Raw genomic sequence first — 21,633 nt, forward strand, 5'->3', positions numbered from 1 at the left:
ACAAATAGTCATCACATACAAAGTATGCTGAAAATTAACTCAGAATTACCTCTTGAAGCATGTGTAGATATCTTGAAGCAAATTCCACTCCAGTTCTACAGTCTTCTACAGTGATCCCAGTTAACAATTGAACTCTCTCAATACTTGGGTGGGCAAATATTGTATAGAATACTGAGTTCTGATTCTAGGTTAGAAGAATGCCTATCTATAGAGATGTCTTCCTAGTCCAAAAAGGAGAAGAAAAACAAATCTTTTTTCTTCAAGAAAACTTGAAACACACGTTTCTTCTTCGAAGAAAAAATATACGCTACTTTTCCATCTTCTACTAGAAAATAGAATTCTGAGTTCTGGTTGCGCACTGGAGGGACCACAGAATTTAATTACTGAGGCTCCCTATTATGGTAATAATTCTAAATAATTAATTTGAATTATTCTTACCATAATAAATTACAAATCATTCCACTAAAAATTCATAATTGCACTCATCTATTTATTTAAAATTCACCATTAAACACTTATGCAATTTTCCATGTTAAAATTACCGATACTAATCAATAAATTAAATTACTGGCGAATTTAATTCAATGATTAACTTTTTTTTAGAGCAATACTTAACTTATTTCATGTGCCAGATTCATAAATCTATCGATCAGGTTTACACATGAAAACTTATAAGTTTCTCATAAAAGGTGTATCATCAATCTCTATACTGAGACATGGATTCCATCAACTAACTAATTATTTCACCAATGTATATTATTATCATCCAATCTACCATGCATATTGACCCATCTCAGAATCTCACCTTTTAATAAATCAAAATGATAAATAATATATACAGATCATAATCATTATATCAAGATTAAGAATATAATTACATTTAATAGTTTAGAGAATATGTTTTATTATTTAGTCTAAAATAACTATCGCTGCTTGGTCCCGTTCAATACATACCAAAATGCACTAGCACGAGAAGTTAGAACTATGTCATTCTCATAATCAAGATAAATTACATTTAATCTCGTCCTACAATCTTTCCGATGGTTTAGTCCAAATTTCCATCTATGATTGTGAACTATAAATTTTAACTTATAAAAATCGATGATTTAATCTTCTGTGTATAAGCTTAAACTTTATACTCCAAATCATCTACTATATAAGTTAAGGACACATATATGACAATTGATCTATTTAATGTAACACTTTATTAAATTGAATAAACAAAAAAATAATTGTTCAATGTTAATACTATCGCAAAACGCATGGTTAATAGTATATCCTAACAAAATCATAATATAAGTATTTAAAACTTACTTTCTTATTTATTACTATGGCAAAAATTAAGTCAATTAACAATGTGTTTTTGTATATATATTTATTTTCTATGGAGTAGGAGTAAAAAAACGACGATTATTTTCTTCCTTATTTATTATGGAGATGCAGAACATAAATTTTTAATATATTTTCTTCGTTTTAAAATATTTGTAATATTTTGCTTTTTGAAAGTTAATTTGCTCTTTTTTAAAAGATAGTTAGGATTCTATTTAATTGATCTATTAAAATGAAAGTTTAGATATTTAAAATCTATAAAAAAAAATATTATAAATTATAGCTTTTCTGATGCAAATATAATTTTAACTAGTACATTGTTATTAAATGTTGGTCATAACTCATATCTTGAAAAAATAATGTATTAAAATGAGAAAATAATATATAAAAAAGAACAAAAGATTAAATAACAGAAATCTTGGTTCACGAGATATAAGCTTATGATATGAGCTCATTATAGATTTAACCGTCAAATAACGAATTAATGGATGAAATCTTCATGTATTTATGCATACAAATATATTTTTTAAATTGAATAGTCCATCACAAACTTTTTTTTCATCTTTTAACGTAAGTATTCAAATTTTTTTTTAAAAAATCGATATATAAGAAAAATATATCTATTTTCCTTACTCAAAGTTCTGTTTTTAAAAAATATATCAATCATTTGACCGTCTAACATATCGGATTACTTTAGTTCAGTAGTTGCAGCCATCATGCTCATCTCTATACCTTCACAAGTTGAAAATCAAGTTATTATGTTAAACACAATATTTGTTTCTTTGTATGTTTGAAGAACAACTATATATATCTCCTTCTACTTCTATTACTTATATATAAATGGCAATAAGCACACAGCTAATGATCAACATTTGTGCTTCTTTTATATGCTTATTTTCATGATTAGCTATTTGGCCTATTGGATTAGGCTTGACATTCCAACCCCAACGTCTGGCGTTCAAACGTTGTCAGCATCATTTTCTATTTCTGTTTTAGTTTCATCTTTTTTTAATTGTTATATTACACTTTTTAAATGTTAATTTGATTAATTTTCAAAGTTAAATTAAATTACATTAATTTGATATTTTAAACAAAAATGTAGATATCAAAAACTATATTGCAATTTTTCGAATATCAATATATTTAAAAAATATATTGAAAAATGTTAGTCAAATTTTTTATAATTTGACTTTTAAAATGAAGACGGAGGGAGTATTATTTTTGATAAGTAAAGACTTCTCCATCTACTAATTGATTCAAGAGATTTTTTTTTGAAAATTTGTGTTTTAATTAGTAGAGGTCTTTAATTAATTTCAATCTTATTTATTGATTTGGATTTGACATTTCGTATACGTTAACATATTTCTTATTCATATTTTAATTATTTCATCTTAACAACGCATGAGACAGCCAACATGTCTGCTTCACATGTGTGGTTCCACGCTATAATTAATAACATATTGACTCTTGAAATTCTTTTTGTGTCACATACATTGGGACAAAGACACATATTATTTAAAATTACTTAAAGATACTATAAGTTGCAACAATTAATAAGTTAAAAGTATTTAAAAATCATATTAAAATTTAATGAACTTTTCAAATTTTATATGTGTCACATAAAGTGGGACAAAAAAAATAACAGATATTGAATCCGTGCACGTGCCTAGTATATAATTATCCCTCCCTTTTACCCTTTTCAGATTGACAGGTACATTATGAGGTTCGGGGACCACTCCGAAATCTCTCCATAAACATTTGAAAGAGGTTATATATATGGGCTACACAAATGATTTGGAATTTATATCTTAACCTTTTTGAAAATACTTTGGCACTTGATAAAACTCCTATTGATCAAATGTTTCATGTATTGAAGAATTCCAAAGCGCAACGAAGAGCAAGAAACTAGAAGGACAAGTTCCCATAGGAGTCGAGCTCATCATCCTTTAATTTAATTACTCTTTACTTTCTTAGAATTGCCTTATTATTATAGACTTTGCTTTCTTAGATTGTTTTCGTTTTTATTTTCCTTCGAATTACATCCAGTTATGTTCTTATTTTTTTCATCCTTGTTCCGGAGAGTCTGGATATTCAATGGATTTGAGAAACAAACTAAACTGGATGATGGTTCAAAAATTATCATGCTGTTTTGTCTTTAAAGGTGAACCTAGTTGTGATTTTGATTAGAGGCTTATGTGCTCAATAGATCAAATACAAATGGTATAAAAACATTTTGTTAAGTTTTGCTTGTTAAGTTAATTTCATAGGAATGATGACAATGGAGCGGGGCACCAGATATGTTTTTCATACACAGATATGTTCAAAGTAAATGACAGAATTATGATGCGAACAATGAAAATGCACACTTCCAACAAAAAGTTCAATTTGATTTTGCCACTTGACATATCCACCTTATTAGATGCACAAACATTAACCATAAGAGATATTACACTGGGGCTCCCGTTATTATTCAGCCCTTCCAGTTATCCTTCCGTTGCCTGATTTCACGCATGGCTTCAACAGGAGACTTGCACCCCACTTTATCCTGTTTAGCAAGCAGAAAATCCTTGGTAAAAGAGGCTTTGTAGCACATGAAGACAAGCAGAATTTATCATTCTGTCACACACTCCGGTCCTGACTCTATCTATGCTAATTTAACACAAGTATTTCTTCCTTTCATCTGACATGCAATAAATTAAAAGAGGTATTGTTTACCTGAACCTCTGGAAGATCAACCCGCATGAATGGGTTACTCTCAAATTCTTCCTGAATAGTCGATGGAATAGTTGGAAGGCCTACTCTTCTCTGACGCTCAGCCCATGCCAACTTTTCTGCAATTTTGGCATTGTCTGGTTCAACTGTTAATGCAAACTGCAAATTTTTTACTGTGTACTGCAAATCACTTAAAAAACATTAGAATTATCTTAGAGAGTATACAATGGCTGCTAAAACCAAACATGAGAGAAATTGGCAACACTGCATGAATGAGCACCTACAATATGAGAGGCGTACAGTGATGCTTGAAAAATTATTTGTGGAAAAATTCAATTTCCATGAATGAGCACCTACAATTCATGTATGTATATTCAGATCACCTTACCCTGGAGTTACCTTTAGTCGAAGTATGTGAAGGAGAGCACTAACGCAATGAATTTGTACTGATAGGAGAGGCAGCGAGGGGATGAGGGAGAATAAGCGGGAGGATATTTTTACTCTGCCTAAGATATAATTTTTCTCCTTTATCATTATTTTTTGGGGGTAGAAGAGGGGGTTTAAGATCTCCTCAAGTTCAAATGCTCTCACTGGAGGAAGAAAAATAGATACAAGGATCTAAAGTCAAAGAACAATTCTGATGTAGAAGAGCCGCCAGGAGAATCATACATATACAAGTATTGGAATCAAAACTACTGAATGTATCTACTAATTGGAGGTTCATTCAAAATGCAGCAGTGTCTTACAATTTATTACATCTTTTCGCAAGAGAAAAAAGAATACTTGCGCAGGCCAAATACATGTGATATATACTACACACATATTTAGAGAGAGCTTTTTGATGTGAGTGAGTACATGCAAGGTGGTACTATATAAATTTTTTATTTGTCCTTCCTTTCAACTAAAGTGTTCATCATACTGAATGCAAATAAACGGTACACCAAGTCTAAAGAAGGAGAAAATTAAAGGAGAAACTCTTTTGATTAGTAAAAACGAGAAATAATTTCTGTGCTATAAAGATAAAATACAGCTAGGAGCTAAAGTTTATCTAGTCCTTAACATATGGACAAAGAAAAGGCAATTTAACCACAAGTTCCGCTCACTTTTTCACTCTTTTATCAACACAATTTTTACTATTACTGAAAGGTCTGCGAAAATGGCACATTACAGAATCTAGAATCTGATCTGAGACCACTATATGAAGACATAGAATAACTCTTTTCTTTAAGAAAAAATTATAAGAGCATGCACACATTACCTCATGACCACAATATACCCGAGTTGGCTTAGGCAAAGAACCTAATGTCACACACAGTGATTGATACATTTGTTCTGCAGTGCCTTCAAAAAACTTACCGCAACCAGCTATAAACTGCAAGACAAAAAGATGGAAGCGTTCAGAGAAAACTATTTTAACCATCCAACTGTATAATAATACAATTCTTTGAAAGAGGTTGTCCGTCCATAATAGCTCCTCTTGCTCGCATTGTCAGACAATCTTCTGGTTTCAAATATTGGTTAGTTGCTTCGTATTCCACATTTACCAAAAATTGCATGGAATGGTTTAGAGTTCCTATCATCTTCTCCCAAAAACCTTTTCAAATCCATACACCTATATTCCAAGATAGAGCAGAGAAAGCTAGAAGAAGTAGACAGTAAGCCAAATTAGGTACAACCCACCACTACCCTTCTAAATCTTGAGCAAAGTTATAGTGAAACTTAAGGAGGTTGAAACCACAGATTCTTGTGCTATCTATTATAACAGCTCAAAGTTGAGAGAGATTTACCAGAAAAAAAGAAAGAAGAAGCAGATGGATTTAATGTTGTGATTGCAAGGTATAAACCAAAAGATTTAGAGTTGTGCATACAAAGAGGACAGAGGAAAGAGAGTGAAATTCAAATAAAGCATGGTAGGGATATTAATGATGAAGAGGAAGTGTTATCCTCTGTCAGAAAAATAACTCGTCAGCTAGGAGAATCGAGAACCTCATCTTATTACAGGTTCTCTTTTGAGTTTGATTTATTTTGAAAACATGGAAATACCTGAGAGCCTTTAAGTTGAAGCTGCATATGAAGGGTGTTCAAGAAACCTCTCCTCTGGTTTATGCACCAGAAAACTTTATCAATTTCCTTAATTTCTTATTCAATAAAAGATGAAATTTCATTAACTCTGCTGCAGTGTGTACAACAAAAGCAGATAAAATATTCCCATTGAATCCTGTATGAAGCTAATTAAGTATGAGATTTTCAGCATTCTCTATTTATTCATTTCACACCAAAAAGGAGTGACCAGAGACAGTTGAACTGTTCTTCCTCATTTGCTCTGCCTTACGCGCTCAAAGCATTTGAAGTTCCTTCCTTTATCTCCATAACCTGTTCCATTTTTCCCTTGAGAACAGAAACTGGAAGAAAAGAAAGCTCTCATCAATTGAACACTATCCATGTGTTAAGATGCCAGGAGCTACCTTGATCTCTGAATATACATTCAAGATCATATGTTGTTTTGATGATTGACAATCATTGTACAAATGACAATCTATGCACAAGAAGAATGACGAAATAAGTACAAGAACCAGGTTCTTAACAGGTCTCCAAAAGGAACTGGTGAAGTTGGCAACAGTGCAGTGGTACTGCTCAGATTGAGCAGAACGAGAGATGGTTTTGGGTCGCTAAGAAGAAGCTATTCTTGGCACAAAAAAGAAAACCTTGACAATTGATTACATTCTTAGTTGATTGTAGTAGGTGTTGTTTTGTATTGTAAGGGACTTCATTGACTGGGTAGAGTCATGGAACAGTTTGGGGAGAGGGGTAGGTACTGCTGGGAACAATTATTAGGTATGCAAGAAAAGTTGTAACCTTCAATTACTCTAGTTTTAGTGAAGAGTTGAGGAAAATTCTATAGAGAGATAGGTCTTGGTTTTTGCCTCTCTTGAGCAAGGAGTTTCCCACGTAAAAATCCTTATGTTTATTTATTATTCCGAACTTTAGCTTCTTGCATAATTACTCAAAGAACCAGGTTTTTTTTAGACAGTAGGTCACAGCAAAATAACGGTCTTTCCACAATGATTTTCATCAGGAAGGAACACCCTTCCTGAAATAACAAATTATAAACAAACAGAAGCAATAGAATTATGAGAGCAATAATATAGGAAAAAAAGAATAGGTGCACCATTAATGACCTAAAAACAGGAAACAATGAACAAAAAGTATGTGCTAGTTGCACAAGAAGTATAATTCTATTAACAAATTCTTAAAGTAGAAAGATTGTCTCGACACAAAGCAAGACTCACCCTGTACAGAATGATTAATTAAGTTCTACGTGCTCCTAAAGATTTAAAGGTAGAAACCTCCACTCACCAATGTATCCCCAGTAAAAACAGCGAGATCCTCTCCCTCTTTGTCAGTAACATAATAGCTTATATGACCTTTAGTGTGGCTGAGAGGAAAGAAAAGCAATTAATTTTGTGAGAAATGATCGTCAGGATAACGATATGAGATTTAATTCCATATATGAGTCTATTACGTTCCAGAGATTATAATGGTATGCTTCATAAAATCCATCGAGCCTACTGCTATGCAAGAGCTATTTCCAAAATGAGTTACACTTTTTTCATTAGTATCAAGAGGCAGGGTCATCAAACAAGAGTATCCTTGACAACCTATTAGTATTAAGAACATCAAGTTTAAAATTAGTAACGGAAGGAGTAAGTATACAAACTTAAAATCACTTACGCTGGTGTGTGAAGAGATAATATGCTGATGTCAGCACCAAGGGATACCCTGTCACCATTTTCTACTTTATCTGTACAGCCCCTCACATTATCAACTGATCCACCATAAATTTTTATTCCAGGAATGAGCTGCTTTATTTTATCATTTCCTCCAGCATGATCCCTGAAATGTGTTGTTATCAGATAAATGCAGATCCCACCGATGTACCTAAATAAATGTTTATAGCATATGTAGACAACTAAATGTAAGACATCCTACAGTTGAGTTGATTGTCCTAAAAAGTGTGTTTCCGTGGTGTGTTGTATGACCCATGCTAGCCATGGATCAAGCTTGTGAATTATTTTCCCCTATTGAAATATGTGTAAACTAAATAACGCCCAGCGCACAAATGGAAAGAAAAAGAAGAAAACAGATGGCAAACCATCAGAAATGAATTTGTTTGATTAGATAGCGCTCATCCTAAAAGCAGCTAAGCTACAATCACATACCCTCCTCAAACAAACCAACTACCAATCCCCCACCAGGCCACCACCACCAACACCCAAAAAAAGTAGCACACATCAAACATCGTTGGTTCATTAGATATTATGCTCAAAAGGCACGGTTCCCAAGTTTTCAAGATAGTCTGTCTTCTGATCCCCCAATACTCTAGAATATTCTCCTTTGCACTACATTTTAACACCTCAAGAGGAGGCCCTCTGCAAATTTGCAGTTTCCAACTTTTCAGTTTCACGTTTTTGTGTCCATCTTAGTTGCAATAGCAACTATATTATTATTAGCTAGATATTGTTTCGATCTGTATCTTATCTCTTTCTACTTAGTTTAACAAACTATAAGTTATAAACCATTACACTCTCTTTCCTAATTTACATGACACAATCTCCGTTTTTGGAGGTCCAAAAATGTTAAATAGTATTCAATGTTTCACAACTTTCAAGGATTCAATTATTTTGTTAAACTATTCAAATTTTAACTTAGATGTGCTGTTATCTCTATGAACAAACTTTCAGCCATTATATTAATATTTCTCTACCAACACTAATAAAGCATACAAGTCAATGAACATCTTAAAAGCTCTGTGGCGTGTTGACAACGTCATATAAATGTGATGGAGAGGGCATCTATTATCAACATTTTTTTCAAGAGAGCTGGCAAAGAATATCTTTCTCGGGCTGAAACAAGGAGAATTTGGGATTTCGAGTTCACATAATTCCCAAATTTGTCCAACATTGATATGAAGAAACAAAAGTAACCTGTTTTCTCAGGAGACTGATGCCATTTGAAAAGCAAGCATGATCAAACGGTCCCACGAATCTCTTTCTCTATTTACAAGACAATATGTCATTAAGTTTGTATTTGCCTACACTCGTCCAACTAGTAAGCCAAGTTCAAAAACTCACGCGCCCTTATTTATAAACTTGAAAATAGCAATTTCAGGATAATCAATCCTTCATCATACATCAGATTGAATTTGTTATGCGGAATTCGAGATAATACGAGAAAATATAAATGCGAAAAACAAGACAACAGATTTACGTGGGTCACCAATAAATTGGCTACGTCCACGGGAAGAGGGGGGGCAGTTTTATTATGGAGAGGCAAAAACAAAATTACAGAATAGGGTTTGCCATAGCGTCTATATATAGTGCTAAGCTACGCCCTAACAGGCTTGGGCCCAAAATACATAATTGACAGATAATTAAGGGCCCAATTCAAGGCATTCAACAAATCTCCACCTTGACTTGAATTCTCCAAACAGATTCTTCAGACGCACTATGATAGTGCCAGGCCTCCCCCTCTTCCTCAGAATTGCCCCGCAGGGCAATTACAGCTTCTGATGTTGAGCAAGTCCAAACAGTGTTGAAACTTGCTCTGTGGAACCGGCTTTGTGAACATATCAGCAGGATTATCAGCAGTTCCTACTTTCTTCACCTTGATTCTCTTCTCACTTCTCAGAAAATGATACCTCACGTCAATATGCTTGGTTCTCTCATGATGGACTTGATCCTTGGCTAGACAAATTGCGCTCAAACTGTCACAATAGACCATAGCCTGATCATGATGCAGACCAAGATCACTAACTAGCCCTTTCAGCTAAATCCCTTCTTTTGCAGCCTCTGTCAAGGCCATGTACTCCGCTTCCGTAGTAGACAAAGTCACTGTAGGTTGCAAAGTTGTCTTCCAACTGACGACAGATCCTCCAAGGGTAAACACATAGCCAGTCATCGATCTTCTTGTGTCAACATCTCCAGCATAGTCAGAATCAGAATAGCCAGTAACCAAGCACTGAGTATCACCTCCATAAATGAGACCAACGTCAGATGTACCTCTAAGATACCGGAAAATTCTCTTCACAGCCTGCCAATGTTCTTTCCCTGGTTGTCCCATGAATCTGCTCACTACACTGACGGCATGTGCTAAATCTGGCCTTGTACAGACCATAGCATACATCAAACTTCCTACGGCACTGGCATAAGGGACTCGTGACATATACTCCTTCTCTTCTTCTGACTGTGGAGCGAACATGGCAGTGAGATGGATATTGGAAGCACTGGGGGTATCAATAGGCTTAGATGAAGACATGCCAAACCTCGCCAAGACCTTCTGAATGTAGCTTCTCTGTGACAAGAAAAGTTTCCTTCTCTCTCTGTCTCTAATGATCTCCATCCCTAGAATCTTCCGAGCGGCTCCCTGGTCCTTCATCTCAAACTCAGCACTAAGTAAACCCTTCAGCTTCTGAATGTCATACTTCTTCTTTGCAGCTATCAGCATATCATCTACATAAAGCACCAGATAGATGAATGAATCATCCTTGAGCCTATTGTAGTAGACACAACAATCATATGAGCTCCGAGTATAGCCCAACTTCACCATATAGCTGTCAAACATTTTGTACCACTGCCTTGGAGACTGCTTAAGTCCATATAAGGACTTCAACTTGCAGACGTGATTTTCCTTCCCTGGAACTTGGAAACCATTCGGCTGAGTCATGTATATCTCTTCCTCCAACTCTCCATGTAGAAACGCTGTCTTCACATCAAGTTGTTCAAGCTCCAGATTCTGATGTGTAACTATCGCTAGTAACACTCGGATGGAAGTATGTCTGACCACTGGTGAGAAGATCTCATTGTAGTCCACTCCCTCTCTTTGGTTGAAACCTCTGGCAACAACCTTGGCTTTATACTTGACTCCTTCTGCTGGTGATATCCCTTCCTTCTTCTTGAAAACCCATTTGCAAGTAATAATCTTTCTCCCCAAAGGCTGTATGACCAAATCTCATGTCTGATTCTTGTGTAGGGACTCCATCTCATCTCCCATAGCAGCAAACCATTTTTCAGAATCAGGACTTAAAATGGCTTCTTTGTAAGTAGACGGCTCAGATGTATCTACCTCTTCAGCAACCTGCAGTGCATAACCCACCATGTCCTCAAAACCATACCTTGTAGGTGGCCGAACTCCAACCCTCCTTGGCCGATCTTGAGCTATACTCTGATGGATATCTGATGGCATAGATTCTGGAATATCAGTTTCTGTCTGTGGCTCTTGATCCTCCTCTTCAGGTTCTTTCAAATCGCTCTCGCTCTGAATGACTTGAAACTCCACCTGTTTATCAAGACTCCCAGTTTCTGACGTAGTTGTAGGCTTCACAATGGTTCTAAGCAGAGAACTTTCATCAAAGACAACGTTCCTGCTCATAATGACCCTCTTTTCTGCTGGAGACCAGATTCTGAAACCTTTCACTCCATCTCCGTAGCCCACAAATACTCCCTTTTTAGCTTTTGGTTCTAACTTACCTTCACTGACGTGATAGTAAGCCGTACAACCAAAAGCTTTCAGATTTGAATAATCAGCAGCTTTTCCTGACCACATCTCCATAGGTGTCTTGCACTGTATGCCTGTATGTGGTCCGCGGTTAACCAAGTAGCAAGCTGTACTAATCGCTTCTGCCCAGAATCTTCTACCTAGCCCAGCATTAGAGAACATGCACCTTGCTCTCTCCAGAAGTGTTTGATTCATCCGCTCAGCTACACCGTTCTGCTGTGGTGTATTTCTGACTGTACGATGTCGAGCAATCCCTTCACCCTTACAGAATTGATCAAATTCAGACCAGCAGAATTCCAGCCTATTATCAGTTCGCAACCTCTTGATCTTCTTCCCTGTTTGATTTTCCATCAAAATTTTCCACTCCTTGAACTTCTGGAAAGCTTCACTTTTATGCTTCATCATGTACACCCAAGTCATCCTTGAGTAGTCATCAATAATGGACACAAAAAATCTGCAGCCTCCCAAAGACTCAACACGGCATGGACCCCATCAATCAGAATGGATATAATCAAGTGTGCCTTTTGTTCTGTGAATGGCCTTTTGAAACTTGTTGCGATGTAGTTTTCCAAAGACACAATGTTCACAAAACTCTAGGCTCTTAACCTTATGACCAGCAAGAAGATCCTCCTTTGACAAAATTTGCATCCCTCTTTCACCCATATGACCAAGTCTCATGTGCCATAACTTAGTCATATCCTTCTGGTGAACTTCTGACGATGCAACATGGGCTGAACCTGTAACCGTGGAACCTTGTAGAAAATACAAAGTACCACGCATGACACCTTTCAGAATCAGATTTGAACCCTTCCAGACCCGCAAGACTCCATCTTTTCCTGACCAGCTGAATCCCTTGCTGTCCAAAAGACTGAGAGATATCAGATTTTTCGTCATCAATGGAACGTGCCTGACCTCGTTCAATGTGCAGAAGCTACCATCATGTGTCCTTATCTTGATCGAGCCTGTCCCAACCACCTTGCAGACAGAACTGTTGGCCATCGAGATGCTGCCTCCGTCTACCTGGTCATAAGTCGTGAACCACTCTCTCCTAGGACAGATGTGATAGGATGCCCCAGAATCGAGAACCCACATATCTGAATGATGAGTGTGCTCATCCGCAACTAGGGCAATGTCTTCTTCAGAATTGGTGTCTTCTTCAGCAACAGCAGCAGAAACTGATTGTTTTTCCGATTGCTTCTTCTTCTTCGGACAATCAAATTTCCAATGTCCCTTCTCCTTGCAGTAATTACAAACATCATCCGGCTTTGCACCCTTCGACATCGGCTTATTTTTCTTTCCGTTGTTTTTCCTTCCCTTTCCTCTACTGGTGAACAGACCGGAAGACTGTATGTCCGTACTTGTGCCGTTAGCCTTATGCCATAATTCCCTGCTATGAAGGGCCGATCTGACTTCTTCCAGCGACACAGTATCTTTCCCAACAATGAACGATTGAACAAAATTCTCAAACGACATTGGGAGAGATACTAACAGAATCAGGGCAGCATCTTCATCCTCGATCTTCACATCGATATTACGCAATTCGAATAACAAAGTATTCAATTGCTCTAAATGTTCCCTGAGTTGTGTACCTTCAGCCATTCGTAAACCGAATAGACGTTGTTTCAGAAGCAGCTTGTTGGTTAGAGATTTTGTCATGTACAAACTCTCCAGCTTCAACCACAAACCAGCAGCAGTCTCTTCATCCGAGACCTCTGTGATGACGTCATCCGCGAGACACAGCATGATCGTCGAGTGCGCCTTTTCCTCCAGAATCGCCATCTCAGGAGTAACGACGGCGTTCTTGTCTTTCGACAACGGCGCCCAGAAGCCTTGCTGTTTCAACAAAGCCCGCATGTTGATCTGCCATAAACTGAAACTGTTCCTCCCTGTGAATTTGTCGATTTTCACGTTCAAAGCAGACATCTTGAATTCTCCAAGAACACCGATTAACCGAGAGGCTCTGATACCAATTTGTTATGCGGAATTCGAGATAATACGAGAAAATATAAATGCGAAAAATAAGACAACAGATTTACGTGATTCACCAATAAATTGGCTACGTCCACGGGAAGAGGGGGACAGTTTTATTATGGAGAGGCAAAAACAGAATTACAGAATAGGGTTTACCATAGCGTCTATATATAGTGCTAAGCTACGCCCTAACAGGCTTGGGCCCAAAATACATAATTGACAGATAATTAAGGGCCCAATTCAAGGCATTCAACAGAATTGATCATCCCCTTATAATAATTTTACCCCGTAGATAATGGCTTCTTGGGCGTGAGTACTATTTCAGCACTTGTATTGAGATACATAAATACTAGCCTAAAGGTATATCTGAATTGAATTATTGGTTTCAAACATTCAACTATCAACATACACTTTCAAGTTAATTTCATGAACAAACACAACTTATGAATTTCACAAAAAAAAATTCCACTTTCAACTTCCGCACTCTTTTTCTCAACTTTTAACTCAAATATTATTCAGAATTCCAGATGCCTAAAGTAATAATTAATTAGGAGTGTGAACAGACCAGTGGTGATGAGTGGTGAGAACAAACTTGAGGTCAACTTCGTTCTCTTGAGCAACTCTGAGGACCTTATGCGGCTCGACGGGGTCTACCACCGCAGCTTCCTTAGTAGTTTCATCGATGATCCTGCCGAAATTCATAGAAAAGCAACAAAAAAAAAAAGAAAACCTGATAAATAGATCTGATATGAATTAGAAAATCGAAATAGATATTCTGATATGTAATATACATATAGGAATAGTTGTCATCTAAGCATGGGATGTGAAGAACTTTCATCTCCGACTCTGACTCCGGCGCCGATCAGATTTTACCACTTCACCTCTCTCAACTTCGATAAGCATAGAGGACAGAGGACTAAAATGACGTGGATAAGGGTCGAGCTAGCGTTTAGCAATGACGTGGCTGAGAAATCAAAATATTTGAAACATTCGTCAAAATTATGTGGCGAGTATTTTGAAAATAGTCTCTTGAACTCTATACTGTAAATAAAATTTATGTAGACATTTATTCATGTTTCATCATACATATAATATATTAAAAAGTAAATTTATTTATATTTGAATCGAAATTACATTTGATCATAAGTAGTTATTAGATTTTTTTTAATCTTATGAACAATTTTGAGCAAAAAGTGAAAATGCATCAATCAGTTTGATTTGATTCAGTACATTATCAAGATATTTTAATTGGAAACAAAAAACATATATGCTTTGGAGTTCTCCACAATCAATAAAACCAAATAAGAATTTTATAGTAACTAAGGGACCAAGAAAGCAATTGCACACAACTGAATTAAGAGGTAAAAGGCCTCTCCTCATAAAGTAGATCATCAGGCACAGGTGGAGAATCGAACCCTCACCGAATTTAGACAGCAACCAACCAAATAAGTTACTATAATTCCCGATACAAAACTAATCTTTAGAAGAAAAAAAAGACAGGATAAAATACAAGTATATGACTCATTCCCCATGTCATCAAAATTTGTCATTTTGCCCACATCAGGGGGACACAGTTATCCTTACTCTTAAATCTCGAGACAATTGAGCACTGATATTTTGAATCATTTGATGAGAAAAGTGGAAGCATCACTAATTGCCACTTTCTTAAATAATGTTGGAGCAGTAGAAATATTTCCTCTAGTAGCTAGCTGATGAGACAAAATCATCATTCTTCATGGCAGCTCTATGGGCCAGAAATTGCTTTGTACCCTTCTTTCTCCAGAACTTTAGCTATGGATATGTCTCCAGTCTTCACGATTCTCCCTTTCTCCTGGAAATCAAATTCAGATATTAATTAGTGACAACTAAACTAATGAAAAGGTAGAGCCAAAATACACGTATAACACAAAAACTATTCCGCAGAGGGATTTTTTATTCTTCGGCATCCTTTACTATTTAGTGACAAGGGCAAAAGACAAAGCAAACAAAGGTCGAACCCTGATCAACCAAGCAATGAAGACTCTAATAAACAATCCAAATCATTAGTACTATCAAAACCGCACCAACAGTGGGATAAACCTTAAAGAAGATAAATACTACAAAAATCTTGGGCAGCTTATCTATATAACATAACAGACGAGCATCATAATACAGCTACATCCTAAGTGTACCATTCAAGCTACCTAAAAGATTACAGAATCAGAATGCAGATCATATGAAGAAACAAATTATATTTGGCAAATCTAGAATGTAGTTTTACTTGCTTCTAGAAACTTTTTAAGTGAAAGAATAGTTCATTATTTCCTAATGCTGGCAAGGTATCAACCCTCTTCTACTTTACTTCTTATCACAAACCAAATTTAGTGGTCAATCTGTTTCTTTTCCGTTCAGCTTAGTTGAGTAGGCACTTGCTTACCATGATATGGATATACGTCGGCTTGATGAATTCTAATAATCGTAAGTAATGAGTAATCATCAACACTGAATTCTTTGGCGATAGAAGTCCATTTACTGCCTTTGCTACGTCTCGAAGTGCGTCAACATCTAAACCAGAATCAATCTCATCCAGTATTGCCAAGTCAGCCCCGAGAACCTGTATCAAACAAGAAACTTTGGAAAGCTCAGACACTTGTGACTTTCAGTCAAATGCTTATTATAGTCAAGAACAGAAAACATCTCTTCCTTCTATATAAAACTAAATTAAGTGCTATAATTTCAATATTCCGGTCTGAAAAGTAAAGACCAACTTGAGAAGTATATTAAAGAAGTCATAATCATACAGTAAGTCAAAAATTGGTTACCATAGACCCTAGATCATATCTGATATTCATTAATACTCATTAAACAGCAGCCTTGAAACATAAACATTGATGTCATGGTCATGATTGGAGAAGGAAAGATAGGGAGCATGGAATACCGCTAGTTGCAGAATCTCATTGCGTTTCCTTTCTCCACCACTGAATCCTTCATTTACATTTCTGTTCAAGAAGTCTATCTTCATGTTGACAAGTTCAAGCTTCGGGGCAATGTACCCGTAAAACTGCACATGAGAATTATCCAAGATTGGAAATACCTATCTGTCTCTTCTAGTTGAGAAACAATAGGGCATAAAATTCCCTATGAGATGGAGGCTAATATTCATACAATATGAAGGTCACATGTAGATACCTCAATTGGTCCCAGTTCTGGCAGTCCAAGTTTCCTCCTTTGAGCATTATACGCCATGTTAAGAAAGTCAATATTGCTTACTCCAGGTATGGCAACTGGGGACTGGAAGCTCATGAAAAGACCAGCAAGAGATCTTTCCTCGGGTTCCATCTCAAGTAGATTCTCACCTTTAAATGACACACTGCCTCCTGTAATTTCATAATCTGGATGCCCAACAAGAACCTGAAACAATTCAGTCCATACCAAAAGTTCTGATCAAGAAACAACATATTGCAAATAGCAATCATGGCCATAGGTGACTTTGCAAGGAGACATGGAGAAAAAAGAGAAAGTGAAGTTGAGAAACTACTTTTGAGTATTTCATGTGAATAATGGTTCACTCACAAATTATACTATTTTTTTCCAATAGACACTCATGTCCTGACATAATGAACTTCCAAATACCCTTTTTCAGCTTGAGCTTCAAAAACTTTTTTTTTACCAACTTCAACCAAATATTGTCCAAATGCCTACTAAAGTCCAAGTAAAACAAAATGAGATGACCAACCAAAGAGATCATTCAAAAGAATAAAAAGGAATTTATCTTTTGTTATAAAACATCAGGGAGACGAAGAAAAAAAGAATAGACACGGAAAAGGCGTATGCACAAATAACATCACCCGAAAACGAAGATGAATTACAATATCAATAATACTATCCGGATGTGCAAAGAAGATGAATTACAATATCAATAATACTATCCGGATGTGCAAAGAACTAGGTAACTGTGAAACAGAAGAGAAAATAAGAGCTATTGGGGTTTAAATTAATGTTTCATGTCCTAAAAAGAAAAGTAAACCAAAACCTAATTACAATAGGAATAAATTACGCTACCTACAATGGTTTCACATTCTAGAATATACAATTCTACAAGGATTCTAATACTCCCCTTAAGCTGATGAATACAAATTATATGCCCCACGCTTGCTACATATATAATCTGTTTTGGGACCAACCAGGGACTGAAGAATATGTATGCAAGCTAGTCAGTCATTTGACCGCACAAACCTCGTGACGGCGTCTTTCTCTATGACACAATGACAATCAATCTCTATGTATTTGGTCCTCGTGTGAAACATTAGGTCCGATGCAATGTGAAGTGCAACTTCATTTTCACACACAATCTCCATTTCCTTAGCCTCTCCAAAATTCAACTCATTGGTAGTTGCTTGATCTACATTAGTTCACATGTCGCCACCTACATATCTCAATATTCTGCTTCTACACCATTGGGGTTTATAAAAGAGAGAACTCGCCTTGATTATTCCCTCAAACTATTAGGGTTTAAATAATATGCTTACATGTCCTAGAAAAAGGAAATTAAGAGTAATTACAATAGGAGTAAGTTAAGCTACCTATTATAATCACACATATTCTAGAATTTCTACAAGGATTCTAACATAAGAAAAGTCTAAATGCACAATAGAAGATCCAAGGATAACAACAAAAAAGCACTAACCTTGGCAAAGGTGCTCTTTCCAGAACCATTCTTACCCATTACAGCATGTACCTGTTCCAATATAAATACATAGTCAGAACTTGGACAATTATAATCTGCTTATCCCCATGTCAAAAGGAATGGGTAAGCCTCATCTCATTGAAAAAATAACAAAAACTGGAACAAAATTGAATAAGGAAAAAGAAGACAATTAGTTGTTTGTTTATCTTGTTCAATTGACCTTTTATCCAGTTTATTGCTCATTTCTTCCAATATACAAAAATAGGAACTGAATAGATAAGAAAACAAAGAAAATTCTTGTTAATCTCTAATTCATCCAACCATTTATCCAGTAGTACCAATTTCTTAGATATACACAAATTTCCTCCCAATTTTCCTTCCACAGAAAGACCAACACAAATCACTAAATTGAAATTATCAAAAGACACAATAAACTATATAATTCAGAATACACAATTACTTAATAGGTTGGGTATAACTATTGATTATAACTCTAAACTTCAAAAGAACTATGAAATACCTCTAGAATTACCAAATACAGCTCAAAAATTTTCATCAAATATGGATACAACTTAGGTAGAATGATCCAGCAGAACCATCAATTGTAAGTAATAACTCAAAAACGAATTACCTAATTTGTGGAAATGAAATTGAATACCTCGCCTTGGCGGACAGTGAGGTTAACACCATTGAGAATTTGCTGCTTTGACTCGACTATGACAGCGGAGAGGTCCCGGACTTCAAGTAAGACCTTGGGCGAGTCATCCCTGCAGTCGGTGGAGGAAGACGACGGAGATTCGACGCTGACGGTGGCTTTCACTGTGAGAGTGCACCGGACTCCGGGAAAAGAAGGGCGATGTGAAGGGAAGAAAGAGATGTTGTTTCTGAAGGAGAGAAGTGGGGAAGTAGAAGAACAAGTGGGACTGAAAACAGCCATAGGAACAACACAAATTTGATAAGTGGAAATCCGTTTAACGACTTCTGAATTCTGATTGCATCAATCTCACTTTATTCAAACAGCAAAGAAAAAAAAAAAAGGAGCTCGGAGTGTACTGGGCGGTCGAGGAGTTCTCTTTTGGGTCGATCGTGATTGGGCTTTTTAAAAAAAATAGAGCAAATTTTACACAAATCCCCACTAGCGTAAAGAGTAAATTATATTTTTATTTTATTTCTATTCTTTTTTTTTATGGACAACTTTCACATATAGCAAACAAAAAATTCATATTTGTATGTTATAGCAAACTTTGCATAATTGCGCTCCATAGCAAACATAAAATTGTATAATTTGCTATACATATACAATTGTATAATTCGCTGGCCTAAATTGTATAATTCGTTGGCCTATTTCGCTGCAATTGTATAATTTGTTTTGCATACAGTTGAATCGAATTAAAATGTATGTATATTGCATAATTATAAGTGTATAGCAAAAAGATATGTGTTTTTCTCGCTTTATACAAAAACAGAAACACAATATTTATACTTCTGTTGTGTAAATCTAGAGAAAATTGTATTTCACTGCAATTGTATAATTCGTAATTGTATAATTCGTTGGTCTTTTTCTCTGCAATATTTGAAGTACAATGTTTGTAAATTGTATAATTAAGTGTATAACACGAAGATATACATTTTTGCATGTGTATATACAATTTTCTCTCGCTTTATACAAAACACAAACATAATTATACACTTCTGTGTATAAAGCGAGAGAGGCAAACGAGAATGGAGAGTGGCGAGCGAGATTTTTGGAAGAGAGACGCTGGCAAATTTTAGCTAATGTTTGCTATGGAGCACAATTAAATCAAACCCTAGCTATTCCATTTAATTTAGGTTATTAGTTTGCTATTATATACAATTTTTCCTTTTTTTAATTATAATAATTCATTAAAATTTGTATCTCTTGAATATATTAACTTACTATCCGAATATATTAATTCTGGGCCAAAATCATATGCGGCCACTCAAACTTGTCCCGATTATTTATTTAGACATTTTAACTAGACGTACTATCTATTGAACACCTCAACCACCCCAGATTTGAATCGTACAACCATTTTTGGCCTACATGGCAAATCGTTTGTGATTCATGCAAATGAAGTGCATGAATTTTTTTCTCTCTCGTTTTTTACCCTGCATACATGGCACCAACTTTAATATTATACTTCAATGTTAAAGTTGAAGTGAAATTCCCAATTCCTCTTCCCCAAAATTCATTTAGAACCCTAAATCTCCAATTCTCTCTTCTTCTCTAAATCTCCAATTATTGTCGACTGAAAACTTCGAGGACTCCTTTGAACCCAGGTCGTCGATTTTTTGGATGCAAAGCATCAAAGATTTGTTATTTTTCGAACAAAAATTGTTCTTGTTGTACTATTTGAAAAATCAACATTTTTGTATATTTATTACGCCTTACTATTGTTATATGGTTTGTAGGAAAATGGTGGATGTAGATATTTTAGATGGATTAATCCGTCGCTTGAAAATGTTGATGAATAATCCTCAATGAATAGACTCATAGACAGTCAAAATTCGATTGATCGACTAAAGAGAAAAGTGAAAGAGCTTGAAGAAGAAAAAGATTCTTTGAAATTTTGATTGAATGAAAGTGAAGTGAAATGATGGTATTGAACAAGAAGCTTAAGGAAGTTAAACTCCAAAGGAATTGGGAAAATGTCAAATTTAACCGAGTTGTAACTGTTTTTCTTTGTCTACTAACTATAAAATGGTTCTTTAATATTTTGTAGTTGATAGTAGTTCAGGATTGTAGTACTTAATTGTTTAATTTTGTAGTAGTTAGGTAGCTATTCTAGATCAATTAGTGATGTTTTAATTGGTATATGTCCTTCATATTTTGTATCAAATTGGAAGTTTAAGTTGAATTGATCACTGTTGAATTGATCACTTGCCATGTGTTTTGAATTTTTTTTCTGGAATTGAATTGATCAGTAGTCTTATTGACAAAAACAAAATGTATGCATTGAAAGGTAGTGTAGTTGTTGTTCAAAAAGCAAGTTAATAACACAAATGCATGACTGAAAATACATAGCACACAGTAATGGTTGAAAAATACATAACACAAATGCATTTAGAGGTAATCAAAAATCATTGTCTTACAAAATACATAGTCTTGCTAACACAAATACAATGTTCAAAAATACATTAGACGGATGTTCAAATAAACCAAAGAGTAAATTGTTTTCAAATAGACACCCATTTAACATGGGTCAAAATCATAACAACTTCCCAAATGAACTACTTCCCGTTTTTCTTTTTAGCTTTCATTTGTTGTAATTGTGAGGTGCTGACTGCATCTTTTTCCTTCCATTTTAGGACACGGGGTTTAAAACCAATGTATATATTTGTTGGTGAAGCACTCTTCAATGTTGTTGACCCTCGTAGAA

General features: G+C 35.4%; 2 protein-coding genes across 2 annotated transcripts; both read right to left on the reverse strand.

Annotated features, from left to right (window-relative positions):
- Positions 1-3,599: 3,599 nt before the first annotated feature.
- On the reverse strand, positions 3,600-14,514 carry LOC101247226 (hydroxyacylglutathione hydrolase cytoplasmic). The gene is made up of 7 exons (XM_004240793.5): positions 14,358-14,514; positions 14,132-14,254; positions 7,774-7,935; positions 7,399-7,477; positions 5,300-5,413; positions 4,045-4,221; positions 3,600-3,874 (listed from the first exon to the last, which is right to left on the reverse strand). The coding sequence occupies exons 1-7, from the start codon at positions 14,402-14,404 to the stop codon at positions 3,800-3,802; spliced, it is 777 nt and encodes a 258-aa protein (XP_004240841.1). The 5' UTR covers positions 14,405-14,514; the 3' UTR covers positions 3,600-3,799.
- Positions 14,515-14,949: 435 nt separating this feature from the next.
- Positions 14,950-19,215, reverse strand: ABCI6 (ABC transporter I family member 6, chloroplastic). Its single transcript, NM_001366615.1, has 6 exons — positions 18,891-19,215; positions 18,233-18,283; positions 16,735-16,956; positions 16,484-16,606; positions 15,983-16,159; positions 14,950-15,397 (listed from the first exon to the last, which is right to left on the reverse strand). Exons 1-6 carry the CDS (start codon positions 19,167-19,169, stop codon positions 15,311-15,313), a joined length of 939 nt encoding a protein of 312 aa, NP_001353544.1. The 5' UTR covers positions 19,170-19,215; the 3' UTR covers positions 14,950-15,310.
- Between the last annotated feature and the right edge of the window lie 2,418 nt (positions 19,216-21,633).

The sequence above is a fragment of the Solanum lycopersicum genome, chromosome 6, assembly GCF_036512215.1.
Source record: "Solanum lycopersicum chromosome 6, SLM_r2.1".
NCBI lineage: Eukaryota > Viridiplantae > Streptophyta > Magnoliopsida > Solanales > Solanaceae > Solanum > Solanum lycopersicum.